Source organism: Jaculus jaculus, chromosome X, assembly GCF_020740685.1.
Source record: "Jaculus jaculus isolate mJacJac1 chromosome X, mJacJac1.mat.Y.cur, whole genome shotgun sequence".
Taxonomy (NCBI): domain Eukaryota; kingdom Metazoa; phylum Chordata; class Mammalia; order Rodentia; family Dipodidae; genus Jaculus; species Jaculus jaculus.
In genome coordinates, this window is record NC_059125.1 from 13,064,933 (window position 1) to 13,084,396 (window position 19,464).

General features: G+C 42.9%; 1 protein-coding gene across 2 annotated transcripts in view; it reads right to left on the minus strand.

Annotated features, from left to right (window-relative positions):
• Positions 1 to 19,464, minus strand: part of Prps2 (phosphoribosyl pyrophosphate synthetase 2) — a 37,638-nt gene that overhangs the window by 14,051 nt on the left and 4,123 nt on the right. Inside the window, exons 2-4 of one of the 2 annotated variants that reach the window (XM_004663706.3) lie at positions 13,712 to 13,904; positions 3,962 to 4,060; positions 3,026 to 3,150 (exon numbers count right to left, since the gene is read on the minus strand). In XM_004663706.3, the coding sequence (XP_004663763.1) occupies positions 3,026 to 3,150; positions 3,962 to 4,060; positions 13,712 to 13,904 (417 nt within the window). The remainder of the gene's footprint in view (positions 1 to 3,025; positions 3,151 to 3,961; positions 4,061 to 13,711; positions 13,905 to 19,464) is intronic. The other variant, XM_004663707.3, reaches the window with a different exon arrangement.

A 19,464-nucleotide genomic window follows, 5' to 3' on the forward strand; every position in this document is an offset into this window, starting at 1 on the left:
TGCACAGCCACTTCCGGCAGCTGCCATCTCCAGCTGTCGGGCCCCTTGCTTCTTCCTCTTCAGTGCTGGGAACGTAAGTAGCCGTTGGATGGCAGCTGAGAGCAAAAGATGAGAACTTCGGAGAAACAGGACCTACAGTGACCTCTATGCGATTGCTTTCTCACCACTTCAAAGGGTTTGGATGTGATTCTAGACTTCAGCAGGGCTGGCGGGGTGGGGGTGGGGGATGAGAAGTCCATATGAGGAACAGCCTCTTAAATTTCTCTCTCTCTCTCTCTCTCTCTCTCTCTCTCTCTCCCTCTCCCGCTCTCTCTCTCTCTCTCTCTCTCTCTCTGTGTGTGTGTGTGTGTGCATGTGTGTGTTAGAGGTGGTTATGTAACCGAAGGCCATGAGCATGCCTGGCAGGTGCTGTGCCACCGAGCAAAACCCCCAACACCTGCACTTTACCTTTTCATTTCATTTCATTTCATTTTGTATGCATTTTTGAGTGCATGTGTGTGTGACTCTGTGTGTGTGTGTGTGTGTGTGTGTGTGCACGCGCGTTAGTGCTGGGGATGGAACCCAGGGCCATGACCATGCCTGGCAGATGCTCTGCTATTGAGCAATACCTCCAGCACCTAAAGTTTATGTTTCAATTTAATTTCATTTTGTATGCATGCACACATAAAGCCAAAGTACAATCTTGAGTGTAATCTCTCAGGAACACCATCACCTTTTCTGTCTTCTCTTATTTTGTATTTTTTCTTATTTTGGGGTGGGTGTGGCAGAGAGAATTGTCTCACCGGGGCCTCAGCCACTGCAATCGAACTCCAGATGCTTACGCCACCTAGTGGGTATGTGCAGCCTTGCACTAACCTGACCTTTTGAGTGTTTGGCTCACGTGGAACCTGGAGAGTAGAACGTGTGCCCTTAGGCTTTGCAGGCAAGCACCTTAACCACTATACCATCTGTCTACCCATATCTTCTCTTTAAAAAAGTCTGTCATTGGCCTGGAGCTCATGAGTGGGCCTCAGGTATCCTATCTCTGCCCACCTAGCCCTTGAATTACAGGTACACACCACCATACAGAATTGAACTTAGGTTCTTATGCTTGCATGACAAGCACTTTAGACACTGAGCGATCTCTTCATTCCCAACCTCTGCATTTGAAAGTCCTTGTGAGACTTTGGTGGTCATTCTTGACACTGCACACTGCTTTAGCACTAGACTGGTGGGTATAGGTCTGTCTTGCTTCTCTCTTTCTTCTGATGACCCCTATCTGAGCAATAAAACTCCATTCTATATTTTATATAGAAATATATTTTTCTCTTTCCACACAGCAAATGTCAAGTAGTACAAAGCTCAAGGTCATAAACCTCAGTTTGGAGTAGGCTCTGTGTGTCGGATCTTGTTGCTCATGCAATCCCTCAGGCTCTCTGTAAAGCTGGTTGGATCCGCTCCTCAGAACCATTCTCTGAGGCCACTCTGTATGCTAGCACTACTGTTTCTTTTTAAAATTTTATTTTATTTATTCGAGGGATAGAGAAGGAGGCAGAGAGATGGGGAGGAGGAATGCCAGTGTCACCAGCTGCTGCAAAAGAACTCCAGATGCACGTGCCACCCTGTGCATCTGATTTACATGGGTACTGGGGAATGGAACCTGGATCCTTACACTTCACAGGCAAACACCTTAACCACTAAGCCATATCTCCAGGCTGTGCTAGTCAGTTTTTTGTCTTTTTACTTTGTTGTTGTCTTTAAACTTCTTCATTGACAGTCTAGGAATTGTTTTAGCACCCCAAGATACTGGCTACCTATACACCCTGGATCCAGGCAGACTGGGCCACTTTAGATGGTTGGCTTTGATTCATCAGACATCTATCAGGTCAAGTTAAGGAATGGCTCTCCAGCCCACTTAGACTGGCAAAGTCTTTTTTTACAGGAGCACTGCAGCCTAGGATCAGATTCTGTGCTCATTTTCTTAGTTCATGGAGTCTTGTGCACCAGGGAGAGTGTACATTCACCAATTCACCATTTGCTCATGTTGCAAGCTTGTGGATGATTTCTCATGGGTGACTAGTTTCTCCCTCAGAAAAAGGCACTGCTGTCTACTGGCTAAATATCTGGCTTTCCACATGCTTCTTTATGGAGGCTCCTGCATGGGTGGAGTGGCCAAGCCCTTCCCTACCCAACATCCCCAGAGCACAGCTTTCAGCTCCTTCCTTATGCATCAGTCTTTGGTATTTCTCTTCCACATACACACATTTCTTTTGTAAAATTCCACACAGTTTTCTCTACCTCTTCCAAGCATTGGTAGTTGGAAGGACTACTTCAGTAAGTTATGTTGCTTATTAAAATCTGAATTGCCCAGTCTGGAGAGATGGCTTAGCGGTTAAGGCGTTTGCCTGCAAAGCCAAAACATCCCGGTTTGATTCTCCAGGACCCACATAAGCCAGATGCACAAGGGGTGCATGCGTCTGAAGTTTGTTTGTAGTGGCTAGAGGCCCTGGTATGCCCATTCTCTCCCCCCCACCTTCTCTCTCTCTCTCCCTGCTTCTTTCTCTCTCTCAAATAAATAAGTAAATAAAATATTTTTAAAACTATGTATTTCCCAATAAAGCCTGTTAATTTTACAATCAGAAAATAAGTAAAATCTATTCTTTGCTAAAATAAACATACAGGGCCATTAAGTAAAATATTTACACAAAACAAAAACTTATACACACATACATATGCACACACTGGTGCGCATATATTTGTTTTATGTACACAAATTATGAAATGATATGCTTCTTCTCGAGAAGCAAAGCCTGTGGTCTACTTACTTGCTCATTTGCAAAGTAAAATGTTAATTAATTTAAAGGATGCTTCCTGGGAGCAGAGGTGCAGCTCAGTACATCACTTGCTCAACATGTATCAGGCCGTAACTTCCATCCCAGGTACCCCTCATGGCACACACAAATGCTTTCTTATCTAATGCACAAAGAAATAAAGAAAGGCAAAAGCAATAGGCAGAGAAATGTGCATGGCATAGCATGCATGATACCTTTTGGCTCCTCCAGCGTCTGGGGAAACAATAATACAGTTCTTCCACTCGGTGATGTTCTCCCGAATCCACTGGAGAACTGCAGGCTCCGCATATAAATTATCCACGGGAATATCAAAAAATCCCTAAGCAGATAAAGGATGGTCACATTGCAGGATTGTTTCCATTTCTTTGAAAAGATAATTGCCTGCACTAAATAATTTTTTTTTTTTACTCAAAAGAACTCTTTAGAAAACAAACTCCTTTTTGATAACTGTAACAGAAATAACAAGATCGATACATTGTGCATCTTTCAGACTAATTCATCTTCAAGAAATGTTTTGTAATTTAGGATGATCTATTCTCTGAGAAAGAGAATACTTTTGCTGGATGGTGGAAAAATATTCTTTTTTATTTGGTACTAATTGTATATGAGATGATTCATACTCATATATCAAAAGTAGGCACTATAAAATTTGGGCAATTTTAATAACAAAGGAAAGAAGTTAAAGTGTATATTACAAGGCTGCCATTTTCCAGAAGTTGAGGTGGAAGTACACAGCATACATTATCAAGAAGCCATTGCTACTCCTCTGAAGCTGATTGCAGACATGGTGTGAAAGAGACAGGAGGAATGAACATGAAATTATATTTCCAAGTTCAGGACGGAAAAATATCTAGAGACATCCCATACACAGAGTCAAGCCAGAGTAATGCTACCTCCTTTTTAAAAATTATTTTAACTAAGACAGAAGCAAAAGAGTGGAAAGCATCCAGTATTGGAATCTGTTTGTAGCAGAAAGAGCGCCTTGTGCGCACGCATGCGCGCACACACACACATACACACACACTCATTCACTCCACACATACAAATAAATAAATGAAAATATATTAAATTAAATCATTTACCTTAACAGAATGTTAAGACATACCCAGTGGCAGAAAGAAATGTGATACCTGTATCTGAGAGGCATGCAGGTCCATGGTGATGATATGATCAGCCCCAGCAACCGACAGCATGTTGGCCACAAGTTTTGCAGAAATCGGAGCACGACTCTAAAAATTAGAGATGAGGATTCGGTATCAGGAAAAGAAGGATACTGCTAGATTTCTCCTGCAGAGCCATACACAAGAAAACCAAACCATAGAAAGACATAGGGAAGTATAATGAACGCAATTACTCAGCAGGACAAAAACAAAAATAAAAAGATATGTTCATTCCATTGGGTCACCAAATATTCACGATCGACAGATACTATTTTATCCGTTTTTGTTTTGTTTAGATAGGATCTGACATACACTAGGTTGGCTTTGAACTCACTTTATAATTGAAGATCACTTAAACTGCTGACCCTCTTCTCTCTAACCCCCAGTGCTGGGATTACAGGTGTGCACCACCACATCTGGTTTATGTGGTGCTGGGGATGGAACCCAGGGCCTTATGTATTCTATCAGCTAAGCTTTATTTATGTGTCTCATTGTGAGACCATGCTCTTGACACAAATATCAGTAAAGCAAACAGTTGAAAAGATGTATCATACATTTAATGTCACAATTGGTACAATTCAAATTGTGGCATATATAAAGGTTTAAACAGGGTGGTTGAAAAAAAAATCACTTTATCATTATTAAGGCAAGACTAGCCAGCACAGGAAAAACATATTCTAGAAGGTCAGAGTGACACATACAAGGTGGCCAAAGCCAAGACATCATCACATACTATAGCGGGGGCCTGAGAGAAGTCCAGCTATGAAAGAAGCATCATGTTCTGACAGATAGAAGCTACCATCATTTCAAATTCAACAATAAAAAAAAAAAAAACAGACAAAAGAAAGAACACTTTAAGGCAATCGATAATTCAATATTTAGAGAAAAATGCATTGCCACAGAAGAAAAGTTACCCAGCTACACTATAGTTTTAGTTTCCACATCATAAATCATAGGAAATGAAACTGTTCACATTAAAAGCATCCAAGAGACTATACAGATAGAATGAGACTATTCAGACATGATCTGGGGAGAGCTCAGCAGTTTGCTATAAACAATACTGTTCTTATATGATCTCAAAGTACTAATGAATAAATGATTTTATTAAACATACATAAAAGTAGTGCATTCGCGTTAAAACACACACACACAAAGAATTATGTCAAAATGTTAATAAATAAATTTCACTTTTATAATTTTTAAGATTTCATACAAGCTTATACGTTGAGCATATTCCCCCCCACACTGCCGTATGCCCCTTTTTGTCCCCTGCTCCTCATTAGTCCCTTTGTATATCTAGACAGTTTTATTTCTACTTGCATGCCATATACATTATTTTCTTTAACACACCATTCTGTTGCTTTAAGAATTACATATTAGTTTTGGCTGGGGATATGTCTCAGTCAGTACAGTGCGTGCCTTGCAAGCATGAAAAAAGTTTCGAGAATGGCAGCACATGCCTGTAATCCCACTGCTGGGAGTTGGAACTAGGATAATCCCCAAGAGCTTGCTTGCTAGCTAGTCTAGTCTGATTGGTGGGCCCCAGGCCAATGGGAGACGCTGTCTCAAAAAAAATATGTACAGTATTCCTGAAGGTAACATCCGAGGTTGTCCTCTGGACTCCATATGCATGTGCACATGCATATACTTGCACCCATGTGTGTCCACACACACGCACAATCATACACACAAGCAAAAACTTACCATTTTCATCATGAAGACATAACACAAGAAAAGAATGAGAAACTTGGGAGAATTCGTTGTCTTTGTATCAAGTTTTCCAGTCATCTCTATACCGAATATGTATCACACCTCACATTTTCACTGATTAACTCCCCTCTTCTGTGTTTCATGTTGCCTTTGGTAGAAAACTGAAATTGTCAGCTCCCCTATCCAAACCTCTCTGGCTTGTCTGGTTCCAGACTACTCCAGAGTCCTACCCTTCCTGTGCCCCAGGGCCCCGCCCTACACTGTGGAACTGGACCTGCCCGCCACGGTCTAGTGAATGCCACAGGCTAGTCTCCCATCTCTGCTACATCTCCATGTTAGTTCCTTTTGGATCTAGTTCAACTCTTGCAATTTTAAGACACTCAAAGAATGCCATAAGTTAACCTTTTCTTCCCTGGTAATGCACCATTGGCTAAGTATTTGGTCCTTTCCAACTTGGACCACATTGTGATTCCTGCTAAAAGACAGATGCTGAAAGATACTCTAGGGCTGAGAAGATGGCTCAGCGAGTAGTAAAGTGCTGGCTGGGCAAGCATGAGGACCTGAGTTCAGATCCCCCAAACTCACGTAAAATATTCCAGGAATGGTGGTGTGGGCCTGTAATCCCAGCGCTGGAAAAGAAGACATAGTAGGGAGCTGGAGAGATGGCTTAACAGTTAAGGCGGGCCTGTGAAGCCTAAGGACCCAGATTTGCTTCGCCAGGACCCACATAAGCCAGATGTACAAGGAGGCACATGAGTCTGGAGTTCGTTTGCAGTGGTTTTAGGCCTTAGCGTACCCATGCTCTCTCTATATCTGCCTCTCTCTCTCTCTCTCATGTCCAGAGATTTTCACACCATCTGTAGCTCTATACCATGTGCATGGTGGCTCTTCAGCACATATTTAATAGCAGCATATCTGTAATACCAAAATCCCAAAGCTTCATCATTAGCTTTACTGATTGCTAGAATCATTTAGTCTAATAAAGTTGTAGGGAGGGCACAGGTGTGGTGGTGCACACCTTTAATCTCAGCACTCAGGAGGCAGAGGGAGGAGGATCACTGTTGATTTCCAGGACAGCCGAGAGTTGCAGAATAACAAAAAGGTGCAACGTGGCCACTGTGACTTCTTTGTAAGAAAATTTCATTCATAGTGGTAATAGATTTTAGATTTATCCTGTAAATTTGCTATGATTTTGAATGTGGTTCCAAAATTCAGGTGGTAGCACTATGATAGCATCTGAGTAGTGGTCAGGTCGTAGGCACGCTTCTCTTGTTAGTGGGATTAAAGCCTAGATAAAAAGAGGCTTCAGACTGATATCTGAGCGTGCCCTTCTGCCTTCTGCCATGCAAGGACAGCACTCATCCCTGTGGAGAATGCAGTCGCCAATACACCAAGTGCCTTGCTCTTTGGCTTCCAGAACTGCTGAGAGGTTTCTAAGTTTCCCAGTCTGTGGCATTTTGTTCTAGTAACCTAGACTTAGTGGTTAAGGGCTTGCCTATGAAGCTTAAGGACCCTGGTTCGAGGCTCGATTCCCCAGGACCCATGTTCGCCAGATGCACAAGGGGGCGCACGCGTCTGCAGTTCAGTTTGCAGTGGCTGGAGGCCCTGGCGCGCCCATTCTCTCTCTCTTTCTCTCTCTCTCTTGTGTCTGTCATTCTTAAATAAATAAAAAATAGGGCTGGAGAGATGGCTTAGCGGTTAAGCGCTTGCCTGTGAAGCCTAAGGACCCCGGTTCGAGGCTCGGTTCCCCAGGTCCCAAGTTAGCCAGATGTACAAGGGGGTGCACGCGTCTGGAGTTCGTTTGCAGAGGCTGGAAGCCCTGGCGCGCCCATTCTCTCTCTCCCTCTATCTGTCTTTCTCTCTGTGTCTGTCGCTCTCAAATAAATAAATAAAAAATTTAAAAAAAATAAATAAATAAACAGGAAAAGTTATAAAAGAAAGTGTCAATATCCAGTAGCCAAATCTAAAACTTTGAATCTTCTATGGAAAAACGTATAAACACCAAATGTTTTCCAAGTCAGCTCAGTCATGACAAAGATTCCTGGGTATTTCAAACTGTGTTCGATGCATTACTTTCCTGCTAGAACTGTAAATCTGACAAGTTAAAAAGAATGAGATTATAGATGTCTCTCTCTCTCTCTCTCTCTCTCTCTCTATATATATATATATATATATATATATATATATACACATATATGTGTGTGTGCGTGTGTGTGTGTGTGTGTGTGTGTGTGTGTTTCAATAGTTTATCATCAAAATGAAAATGTAACCTTACAAGTGACTTTGTAAAAAAGCAAAAAAAAAGGCTGACAATCCTTCCCTCTGTCAAAAGTAATTACTCCCTGCCTCGCCCACAACCTACTCTTCTCACCAGGGAAGAGAACTAGCAATTACTGAGTGTCAATTACAGCAGGAGCCTGCAAGATACAGCTCAGTGACCAAACTTGCTTGTGGCTTGTTTTTGAGCTAAGGAAGGTCTCTACACTTATAATGTGTTAGAAAACAAAAGCGAAATGATATTTTGTGCTATTAGAATATTAATATTTATTTTTCAGATTTAGAGTTTTGTGTATATGTATGAATGTGTGTGCACATGTTTATATGTGTGTGGGGAGGTACGCATGTACATGTGTGTGTGCGGAGGCCAGAGGTGGAGGTCAAGTATCTTACTCCATCACTGTCCCTGTTACTTCTTCAGACAGAGACTCTCAATGAAACCTAGGGTTCACCAATTGGGCTAGACAAGCTAGCCAGCAAGTCTCTTGTTTCTGCTTCTCAAATGCTGGGATGTCAGTCACATACTACTATGCCTGACTTTCACAGAGGTGCTGGGGATCTGAAATCGGGTCCTCATGCTTGCATAGCAAGCATTTTACACACTGGGCCATTTCCCCAGCCCACAAATGAAGTTTGATTGAAACACAATCACATCATTTATTTACATATTGGCTATGGCAGCATTTACACTAAAATAGAAGCAGTTGAGCTAATAGAACAACAACCCAATGTTCCACAAAGCCCCAAACACTTCATATTCAGTTCTTTTCAGAAAGTTTGTACACTCAGGCATTATATGCTAGATACTGCCTAAAGAGTAGCTAATATTGTCTGTCATCACATGCAAAATAGGAAACTGAGAATGCAGAATTTAAATATCTCACAAAGGACAAGCTAACTAAATAATGGTGTTGGAATCCAAATCTGAGTTCACTTCACTGAAAAGTTGCAACTCTAGAGCTCAGGCCACCATATCTTTTGTAATAACTATGACATTATGGTTACCTTTTAAAATTTACTTATGTGTGATTTTTTGTGTGTTGAGGGGTTGGGGGTGAGTATCCTCTTCCATCTTCTTTTTGCATTTTTAAAATTTTTTATTTATTTATTTGAGAGCGACAGCAAAGAGGCACAGAGAGAGAGGGAGAATGGGTGTGCAACTGCAAATGAACTCCAGATGCGTGCGCCCCCGTGTGCATTTGGCTAATGTGAATCGAGCCTCGAACCAGGGTCCTCAGGCTTCACAGGCAAGTGCTTAACCACTAAGCCATCTCTCCAGCCCATCTCTTCCATCTTCTTTGAGACAGGACCTCTTGCCACTGCAAACTAGCACCAGTCTTGCTGGCCCATGAACATCAGATTCTCCTTGCTCTACCTCCCTTTGTTGTAGATGTGGTGGGTTCACAGATGCATGCACTGCTTTGCAAGCAAATGCTCTTGACTGCTAAGCCGTCACCTAGCATACTATTGTCACTTTTTTCAAGTGAATATTACATTGTATTGGTGCCATAATTTGTAAAAATATTTCTTCCCTGTAAGAATCTACTCCTGGATTCTGATATATATATGAAAAATCCAAAATAAACTCCTGTGCCAGATATACAGGCTTAAAAAGGAGAGTCAGGTCAGAAAGAAATGAAACAAGTTTTGAAGATTGTTAAGGTCTTGAGATTTCCCTGGCCATCTTTACAGGTACTTCTAAGAATTGAATTGTGTCGTTAGAGGTCACAGCCAATAGAACCCCAAGTGAAGATAAAGGGGCAATAGAAAGCCCTGGGAGGTATGCTCAGAGTTCCTTCAGTAGCCAGTGAGAATTTTCTGTCTGGGCTCAGAGATTAGGTATAGCTCATGGCTTTCTGCCTGCCTAAGAATAGCAAAAAGGCATCATGAGTGGTGTCCTCACTCGCCCCCCACCCCCGCCACACACAGTGGGAAATGATGGCACAGGGCTCAGAAATAAATGTCTCATGTCATTTTAGGGGTCTGGGTAGATGGTTAAGTGTTTATATGTGCATGCTCTGCAAGCCTGCTGACTGAAGCTCAGATGCCCAGAAACCATGTAAAGCTGTTCACACAGTGGTACACGTTTAGAATCCTAAAGCACCTGCAGCAAGGGGATGTGACGTCAGAACCCAGAAATGTTTGAGCCACATAGTACTAGGGACTTCCGCGTGTATGCTTCCCTGAGAATAAGAAAAGTTGAAAATGCTTCCTTGAAAAGAAAAAAAATAATAGAAAATACAACCTTAGAAAATAGTTACTTCTGGATGAACAGGCCAATAAAAATGTATGTGCCTCAAGCGGAATTTGGGGCTACAAGTCACTCAAGGTGCTCTGTGATGATACAAGGAATAATGTACTGAAGAAGATATGAGATATAGACATAAGAAGATACTGTATGTATGTATGTATGTATGTATGTATGTATGTATGTATGTGTATACATACCAGGGTCAAACAAAATGTGAAGCCTATTGGAAAAGAAACAATTTGATTGAAGACAGACACAGTGAAGGGCTAGGGGATGGATCAGTGGGTAGAGTGCTTACTATGTAAGCGTGAGGACCTGAGTTCAGATGCTGAGCACCAAAAGTTAAAAAAAAAAAAAGTGAACACAGCAGGGTGCATCTACAATCCCAGTTCTGGGAAGTTGGAAATATGAGGATGCCTAGGACTTGCTGGCTAGGAGCATAGTCAAATTCGTGAGCTTCACGTTTGGAACAAACAAACAGGGTGAAGAGTGACTGGGGAATGCCAGCCAATGTCAATGTCGGGTTCCATGCACACACACACTCACACATATGAACATATAAACACACATGCTTATGTACCACACACACATATATGTACACAGAAAAGCAAACAGTGAGAATTACTAAACCTCTTGTCACACCAAAAAGTGGCAGCTAGCTCTTTTGTGACGTGGATAGGGTGAAATACAGAACAATCCTGGAGAAACACAGATGGGAGCAAGAACTAGAAAAGACCACGCTGGTGGCACTAAACTTAAAAACTGAAGTTTAGCAGCTAAGAATACCACATAAAACTTCTAAATCTAGGCTAAAATAAAAGAAGCTGTATAAATCACATGTGGGAGGCCATGGGTTCACACTTACAGTCTGGGCTGTCCACAATCATTTCTGGGTCCACTAAAAGAACTTATGTTAGAAAGGAGTGGGGCTGCGGAGTTGGCTCAGCAGTTAAGAGCACTTGTGCTTAAGCATAAGGGTTTCTCAGGGTAGAGATTACAAGTTTGATTCCCCAGAACCCACATAAAAAGCTGGATGTGGGCATGTGTATCTGTAATCCCAGTCTGCGGGGGGTGGAGACTTGAGAATCACAGAGACTCACTGATTGACAGTAGTTCCAGGCTGAGGGAGAAACGCCATGTTAAGGAAAGACACAGATGAGTAGTCAAAACACCTGACATTCTCCTCTGGCCTCCTACACACGCACATGAGGTGCACACGCGTACATACGCACGTGCATACACCATGCACACACTCTACCCACTCACAAAGGTGATGAGTGACTGAAGGCATGCATGCAAGTGCACATGTGCTTGAGCAGCCATTTGTACACACACGCCCACACACACCACACACATGCCAAAAACGTGAGTCCTCATAGAAGAAGGATGGGTCATGGGGGACAACCCTTAGCATCCATGCTGGTCTCTCAGGTGGGTTAGTTCGTACATGAATGAATGAGTTGTTAGAAAAGAACGTGCTTAGACCTTTCCCACCCTCTTGATCCTCGCTCATGCATGTCCTTTCTGCATGTGGACAGATCCTTTCTCCAACATGTGAACATCCTCCAGCCAAAAAAACTCCTTTGTTTTAAGTCACAGCCTCAGATCCTTTGTTCTAGTGAACACCAATCTCACCATAAAATCTATCCAGCACGCTCCTGAGTACTATGGCTCATGAACAAAATCTGGCCAGCCACTAGTCACATGTATTGTCCACTGTTATTACTGTGGCACAGAGGTAGCTACAATTGTGGAAAGGATGTGAGATCCAAAATAAGGGAGGAGTGCTTTGAAATACTGTCTTCCAGGCATTAAGTGGCTGTTGAATTCATGACTTTACAGTGGCTGATGCTATCTACAAAGGACCTGCACAACATGAGAGCCAAAAACTTGCATCAGAACAGAAGAAGGACTAGTTGGAAAGAAGACGGGATTCAGTGGAGAGGATTTTAGCAGCGTTCACTGTGTATATGAATGGAGGTTGTCAATCAAAAGTTTAAAAAGTAGTCACTTATACAAACAATAGGCTGACCCTTGTAATGTAATGTAAGGAAAATCCTCTCTCACGTGCTGAGTAGACTTCTGAAGATCCCATGATTAATGAGAAAATCAGTGACAAGCTGTGTCCAGCATTGTCTGTAAAGCACTCTTGAAGAGGCTGGGATTGAAATTCAGGGAGATATTGGGATCAGACCTTAACAATGAAAAATCAAGAGACAGATGGCAGAGGAGACGCAGCCATAGAAGAGAAGCCAAATGGAGACAGAGACAGAGCAATCTCCTGATCTTTCATCTAACATTCTTTGTGATGGCACCCCTAACCAACTGGCACAAGCTCCTTTACAGCTCCCCTCAACTCTACCTTCTTTGATATATCTCAATGGCTGAGCAACTGCTCTTCAACTTCTCCTGAAATCTAACACAGCTTCTGCTAACGGAAACATTGTTAACAGGACCATTAACCAACACTGATACTGTTGTCTTTAAAAAGCTAAAGAGGGGCTGGAGAGATGGCTTAGCGGTTAAGATGCTTGTCTGCAAAGCTTACAGACCTAGGTTCGATTCTCCAGATCCCACATAAGCCAGATGCACATGGTGGTGCATGCATCTGGAGTTCATTTGCAGTGGCTAGAGGCCCTGGTGCACCCATTCTCTCTCTCTCTCTCTAATAAATAAATAAAAAATAAAATCTTGAAAAATTTAAAAAGCTAAAGAGATACAGTATTGCTTTTAGGAGAACTGTAGATTCACTTGCATTTTAAGACTCAGTGCAGACAGACACACTAGGGACTCTTGACCAAGAATCTCCCCTTGGAAACAGTTTGCCAAACTATGACACAGTATTGTAAACGGGACCTTCACCTTGCCTCACTCCAGCGATGATGTACATGGTCTCCAGCATGGATTATATTCATTGAACAGACATGTGTATGTGTGATGTGGGTGTTTACCTCTTTCCACCATCCCAGAGATACACAATGATTCCACCAAGATTACCAGGAAAAATCAACACGTGCACATCTATGGGTGCATATACGTGTATGTATGATGGAGGTCAAATTTGACATTGAATGCCTTCCTCAATTGTTCTCCACTTTACTTACCGATAAAGAGTCTGTCACTTGAACTTAGAGCTCACTCATTCAGCCAGGGAACCACTGTCTCTACCTCCCAAGTAATGGGCCACCAGGCTCACTCATCATTGGCATGGGTGTTGGGGATCTGAACTCTGGTGTTTATACTTGAAGGGCAAACACTGAGCCACTTCTCCAGCCCCAGTAGTGGACTCTTAATACCTGTAAAAATATGTCACTTGTTTGGATATCTATCTATACGAATGCTCTAGTGGGTTCAATGCCAAATGTGTAATAGCCAAGGTGAGTACATATATTTATGTGATTACTAACTAGAAGGCCAACCTTTCCAGATCTTCTAATCAAGATGGTAGGTGACCCACAGCAGGTTTCTAAGGCGGGACACACCTCTCCTACCTTGTCCTTTTTGTCTTGCCGGGCGTAAGGGAAGCAGGGGATCACCGCGGTCACCCTGGAGGAGGAGGCAATCTTGCATGCGTTGATCATGATGAGCAGCTCCATCAGGTTGTCATTAATTTCCCCACAGCCACTCTGGATGATATACACATCTTCCCCTCTCACACTTTCACCGATCTCAACACTACAAAAGAAGAAGGTTATTAATATCTATTGTACCTATGTCTTTGGATTCCTTGAGGTCACAAGTTTGGTGATCCATCAGGTAGGTGCAATCATGGAAGCGGGCCTATAGCCAATTAAGAATATGACTTAGGAGAGGGAAAGGACACAGAGCAAAATCAGCAGAGGGGTAGGAGGAGGGTGCTGTCTCACAAGCTCCAGAACTTAAGTTTGGACCTGCAGAACTCCTGTGAAGACAGAAGCTGTAGTACTAGCACCTGTAATGCCAGAATGCCTACAGCAAAAATGGAGGGAGAGACAGAAAAATCACCTCAAAGCTCATAGGCCAGCTAGTCTGTCAAGTGCAGTGGTGAATAAGGGACCTTGCTTCACACAAAGAGGATTGCAAGGACCAACACCACCATGTTGTCCCTTGGCCTCCATACATGTGGCATGCATGCACCTGCACTCACACATATGGACATGGAGACATATACACACAAAATCACACAGAAACACACAAAAAAATCAGCAAAGGAAAATGCATGACAGTTGGGGAAAACTATGCATGAGCTTTAAGTGTCCACTCCTATGGGACATCCAGAATTCCAGTTCAAAGGTTCCAGTAGTGAGCTGTGACAAGTGTGGAGTGTTGCCCACCAAGAAAGTGTCTTAGAGACTCCTTCAGGCCGCAGGGTTTTTCCTGGGGGCTGGCTACATGTGCATCCACATATCTGCCCAACCTTTTGACATGGTGCTGGGACGTTATCCTCTACAAATGTGCTGGACAAAATTCATAGCTGGACTATCAAGCATGTGGCCTGCAGGCTGGACATGCCTGGAATGTGTACCCAAATACTAGACTTGCAAGCAGAGGTTCAGTGTAAGCCACATTGTTTCCCAGCAGCTAAAGGCTTACACACAGAGAACCATTCTCACCAAGGAATAGTGTGGGAATCCTTGTAAGAGCTATGTTCCCACAAGGGCTGACTTCACAAGGAGGTCTTTCTAAGTCCCAGGTCTACTATGATAACTCCTTTCAGTAAAATACTCTCTGTGTAGTAATTTAATTTTTATTAGAGTTATACATCAATAATACTTTAAATTTTCAAATCATCAGCCAGGCATGATGGTTCATACCAGTAATCCCAGCACTTAGGAGGCTGAGACAAGATGAGTAATGTGAGTTCCTGGCCAGTCTGGGTTACAGAGTGAGTTCTGAGCTAGCATGGGCTGCAGTGAGACCCTTCCTACCTACCTTCCTTCCTTTCTCTCTCTCCCTCTCTCTTTCACACACACACATACAATCAAAAAGGCTTATAACAGAAACAGCCCAGTAGCAATCAATTTCAACTTTTGGTATGATTTTTAAAAATATTTTTATGTGCAAGCAGAAAGAAAAAGAGAGAAGCAGAGAGAAGAGGAAATTTTAATGTGGACACACAAAGGCCTCTTGCTACCACAAACCAACTCCAGACACATGTGCCACTTTGCGTAGCATCAGGTTTTACATGGGTACCAGGGAATTAAACTGGGCCATAAGGCTTTGTAGGCAAGCACCTTTTACTACTGAGCTATCTCTTCAGCCTCTGGCAAGGTTGTTCTAAATGGGTTGACTTCTATGTCTCTAGCTAATGTGAGACAGGCTAGGTCATGAATTTATGACGCACCATGGATTGACTTCTCACTATGGAAGGTGAGCATTTAGCAATACTTCCTCTCTGTCCCATTACACATCTCGTTTTCATGTCTCTCCATCATGCCAAAATAGAGCAGTATTCATACTGAAGATCGACTGCTACATTTTACCTCCATAAATGATGTTCAGAGCTGAGCCAAGAAGTAAACATAAATGAATGTTCACATTTTCCTTTCGTGCATGTGCACGCGGGCACATGTGTGTGTGTTTTCCCTGGATGCAATCATCTTACCTTGGTCTCTGCTAAATTTCCCAAGTACAACATTTAGATTCCACCCCAAATGCTTCATTAACAATTTTGGTCTCTGGGGGATTGGGAAGATGTCTTAGCAAGTAACAGGCTTGCTGTGCATGGATGAAGACCCGAGGCCAATACCCAGCACCTATATGAAAAGCTGGACAGTGCACACATGACTATAATGCTAGTGCTAGGGGAGATAAGATGATAAGAGAGTACCTGGTCAACCAGCCTAACTAAAATCTGGGGAGCTTCTGGTTCAGTGAGTGGCTCTGTCTGAGGGAGATACGGTGAAAGAATAGTATCAGAAGATATCCTATGTTCTCCTCCAGCCTCTACACATGTATGCAAAGTGTGTACACAACTGCACACATACTCCACACACACGCACACATACACAATTTCAATTTCCCAGTGCCATCGCAATGGCACCATCCTGCAGATGTCCCTCGCAGAGCTGGATGAACTGCTTGTGGCCAGCTGCTGTCTGGGGATTCCCTTCATCTCCCTCCTGCACTGGATTTACCATGTTCTGCATATCCTCTTTTTTATGGTGTGCTTCCTTGTTGCACTGGCTGCCATCCTGTAGCTTCTTGAGAAAGAGTTAGTGGGTGCTGGTATCTGAAAAATGTATGTCTGAAAACTGATGTGCTTGCAGATATAATATTCTGGATATTGAAGTTGAGAGTTATCCCAGCCCTAACATGTGACCAGTATGTGAAGAGAATCAAAATACCACCATGTGCTCAGGCATACCCCTTACAAGGTACCACAGAACCAAAGACATGGTCAGACCTGCTCAAACACTTGCTTTGAAAAGGCAGACCTGTTCTGATATTTAGAAAACTTTTGGAACAATCTGAACATCATGTAAGTGACACTTTTGCTTCTGTACAACGTCTTTATTTTCTCATGTACTACTTTAAAAACATAATTGATATGTTTAGTTATTTGAGAGAGGAGAGAGAGAGAGAGAGAGAGAGAGGGGGGGGGGAGGGAGGGAGAGAGAATGGCAGTTCAGGGCCTCCAGCCACTGAAAACGAACTGCAGACACATGCACCACCTAGTGCATCTGGCTTTTGTGGGTCCTGGGGAATTGAACTGTGTTCCTTAGGCTTTGGAGGCAAGTGCCTTAACCACTAAGGTACATCTAAAACCCTAGTTTTCTGAATTCTCAAGGTAAGAGGCTGTAAAGGGGCTGGAGAGATGGCTAGGGTTCTATCCTCAGTAAAAAAAAGAAAGAAAGAAAGAAAGAAAGAAAGAAAGAAAGAAAGAGAGAGAGAGGGAGGGAGGGAGGGAGGGAGGGAGGGAGGAAGGAAGGAAGGAAGGAAGGAAGGAAGGAAGGAAGGAAGAAAGGAAGGAAGGAAGGAAGGAAGGGACAGAGGGAGACAGAAAGAAAGAGAGAGAGAAGGGAGAAAGGGAAGAAGGAAGGAAAACGGAGGGAGAGAGGAAAGAGGAGGTGAGAGGAGTGTAGAAGAAGGAAAGAAGAAATCAAGGGAGGGGAGGGAAGGAAAAGAAAGGTAAAGAGGGAAGGAGAGAGAAAAGAGAAATAAAGGGGGATGAAAGGAAGAAAAGAAGGAAGGAAGGAAAGGAAGGAAGAAAGGGAGGGAGGAAGGAAGTTGCTTTGTGCCTTGGGTTGTGGAGAGAAGTCAGCCTTGACAAAGCACTTGCTAGGCATGTTCTCTGCTATAAATGCTAATAGTACAGTCCTCAGGACGACAAGGATAAAAGGAACTCTAAAAAAGCCCAATTAAAAGAGAGTCTCAAGGAGTGAATAGAGTTCTCAAAAGAAGAAATACAAATGGCCGATCAATATTTTTAAACATTTTCAACATTCTTCTCCACCGTGGAAATGAAAATCAAGACAACTTGAGATTCCATCTCACTCTGGTCAGAAAAGCTATCATCAAGAAACCAAATGTTGGGCTGGAGAGATGGCTTAGCAGTTAAGCGCTTGCCTATGAAGCCTAAGGACCCCAGTTCAAGGCTCGATTCCCCAGGACCCACCTAAGCCAGATGCACAAGGGGGCACACGTGTCTGGAGTTCATTAGTAGTGGCTGGAGGCCCTGGCGCACCCATTCTCTCTCTCTCCCCCTCCTTCCTCTCTCTATCACTCTCAAATAAATAAATAAATAAAATAATAAAAGAAACCAAATGCTGGTGAGGGTGTGGGAAAAGAATCGTTATTCACTCTTGGTGAGAGTATAAACTTATGTTGCTACTATGGACATTGGTGTGGGTGTTTCATAAAAAGCTAAATATCGAACTACCATATGATCCAGCTATACCACTCTTGGGCATATACTCAAAAGACTCTCTCCATTTCTGTCCTTCTTTATGACAGCAATGCTAGCACATCCATGATTTTTTTTTTACTGCTCTATTCACAATAGCTAGGAAATTGACCAGCCTAGATGTCCATCAACAGATGATTGGATAATGAAACCATAAAGAAATGAAATTTGCTGGCAAATATCTGGAAGGGAAAAATTGAGTGAGATAATCCAGGCACAAAAAGACAAACATTGCATGTTTTTTTCTCATATGTGGAGCTTAGATTAGAACATTTATATGCATGTGTTATTGTGGCTATAGATGTCAGGAGTCTAGAAAACGGGTCTTTGAGATGAAGAGGAAAAATGGCTTCAAGGGAGAAGTGTAGGGAAGGCAGCAGATCTTAAGCAGATATGAAGTTCAAGGAGAAATGCAGGAGGCAGGAGGGTAAAAGCACGGCCAAGGGGCAAGGAACTAGAGGACTGGGATACATAACCAAAGCTTAGCATGCGTAGTTATAAAGAACAAGTGATTATATATATATTTTTTATTTATTTATTTGAGAGCGACAGGCACAGAGAGAAAGACAGATAGAGGGAGAGAGAGAGAATGGGCGCGCCAGGGCTTCCAGCCTCTGCAAACGAACTCCAGACGCGTGCGCCCCCTTGTGCATCTGGCTAACGTGGGACCTGGGGAACCAAGCCTCGAACCGGGGTCCTTAGGCTTCACAGGCAAGCGCTTAACCGCTCAGCCATCTCTCCAGCCCAAGTGATTATATTTTTTGAAAACTAAAAAGCTAGCCGAAAAATATGATGCTAAGCACACTTCCTCCTAATGTGAGTCTGACTTGAGTGTTAAATAATTCACATAACTTCTTTGTAAACATTACACCAAGTATAGGATAGACTAAATTTGGAAATCAAACATTCCATGGCTCACAGGTTGGTAAAATTGATAAAATAAGGAGCACTACCTTACTTGGTATGGTAGGCAGAATAGTGCCCCTCCAAAGACATCTACGCCCTGATCTTTTGGATATGTCAGAGCGCATGTAAAGGGGCGGGGATATCTTCAGATAGAATTAAAGATGCTAATCAGCAGACCATAAAACAGAAGGTTAGATTTGATTATCTAAATGGCCCCAATGTGATCACCAGGGTCCTTCAAAATGGAAGAGACAGGAGAGAGCGGAGTCAAAAAGAGATGGGATGCCTGAAGCAGGGTTGGACAGATGACCTGCTGCTTAAGGTAACAAGAGCCCAGGGCTATGGGCTGCCTAGAAAGCTGGGGCACACAAGGGAATGAACTTTCCCATAGGGCCTCAGGAGGGAAGATTGTTCTGCTGACCCAAGCAGGATACCTAGCTTACA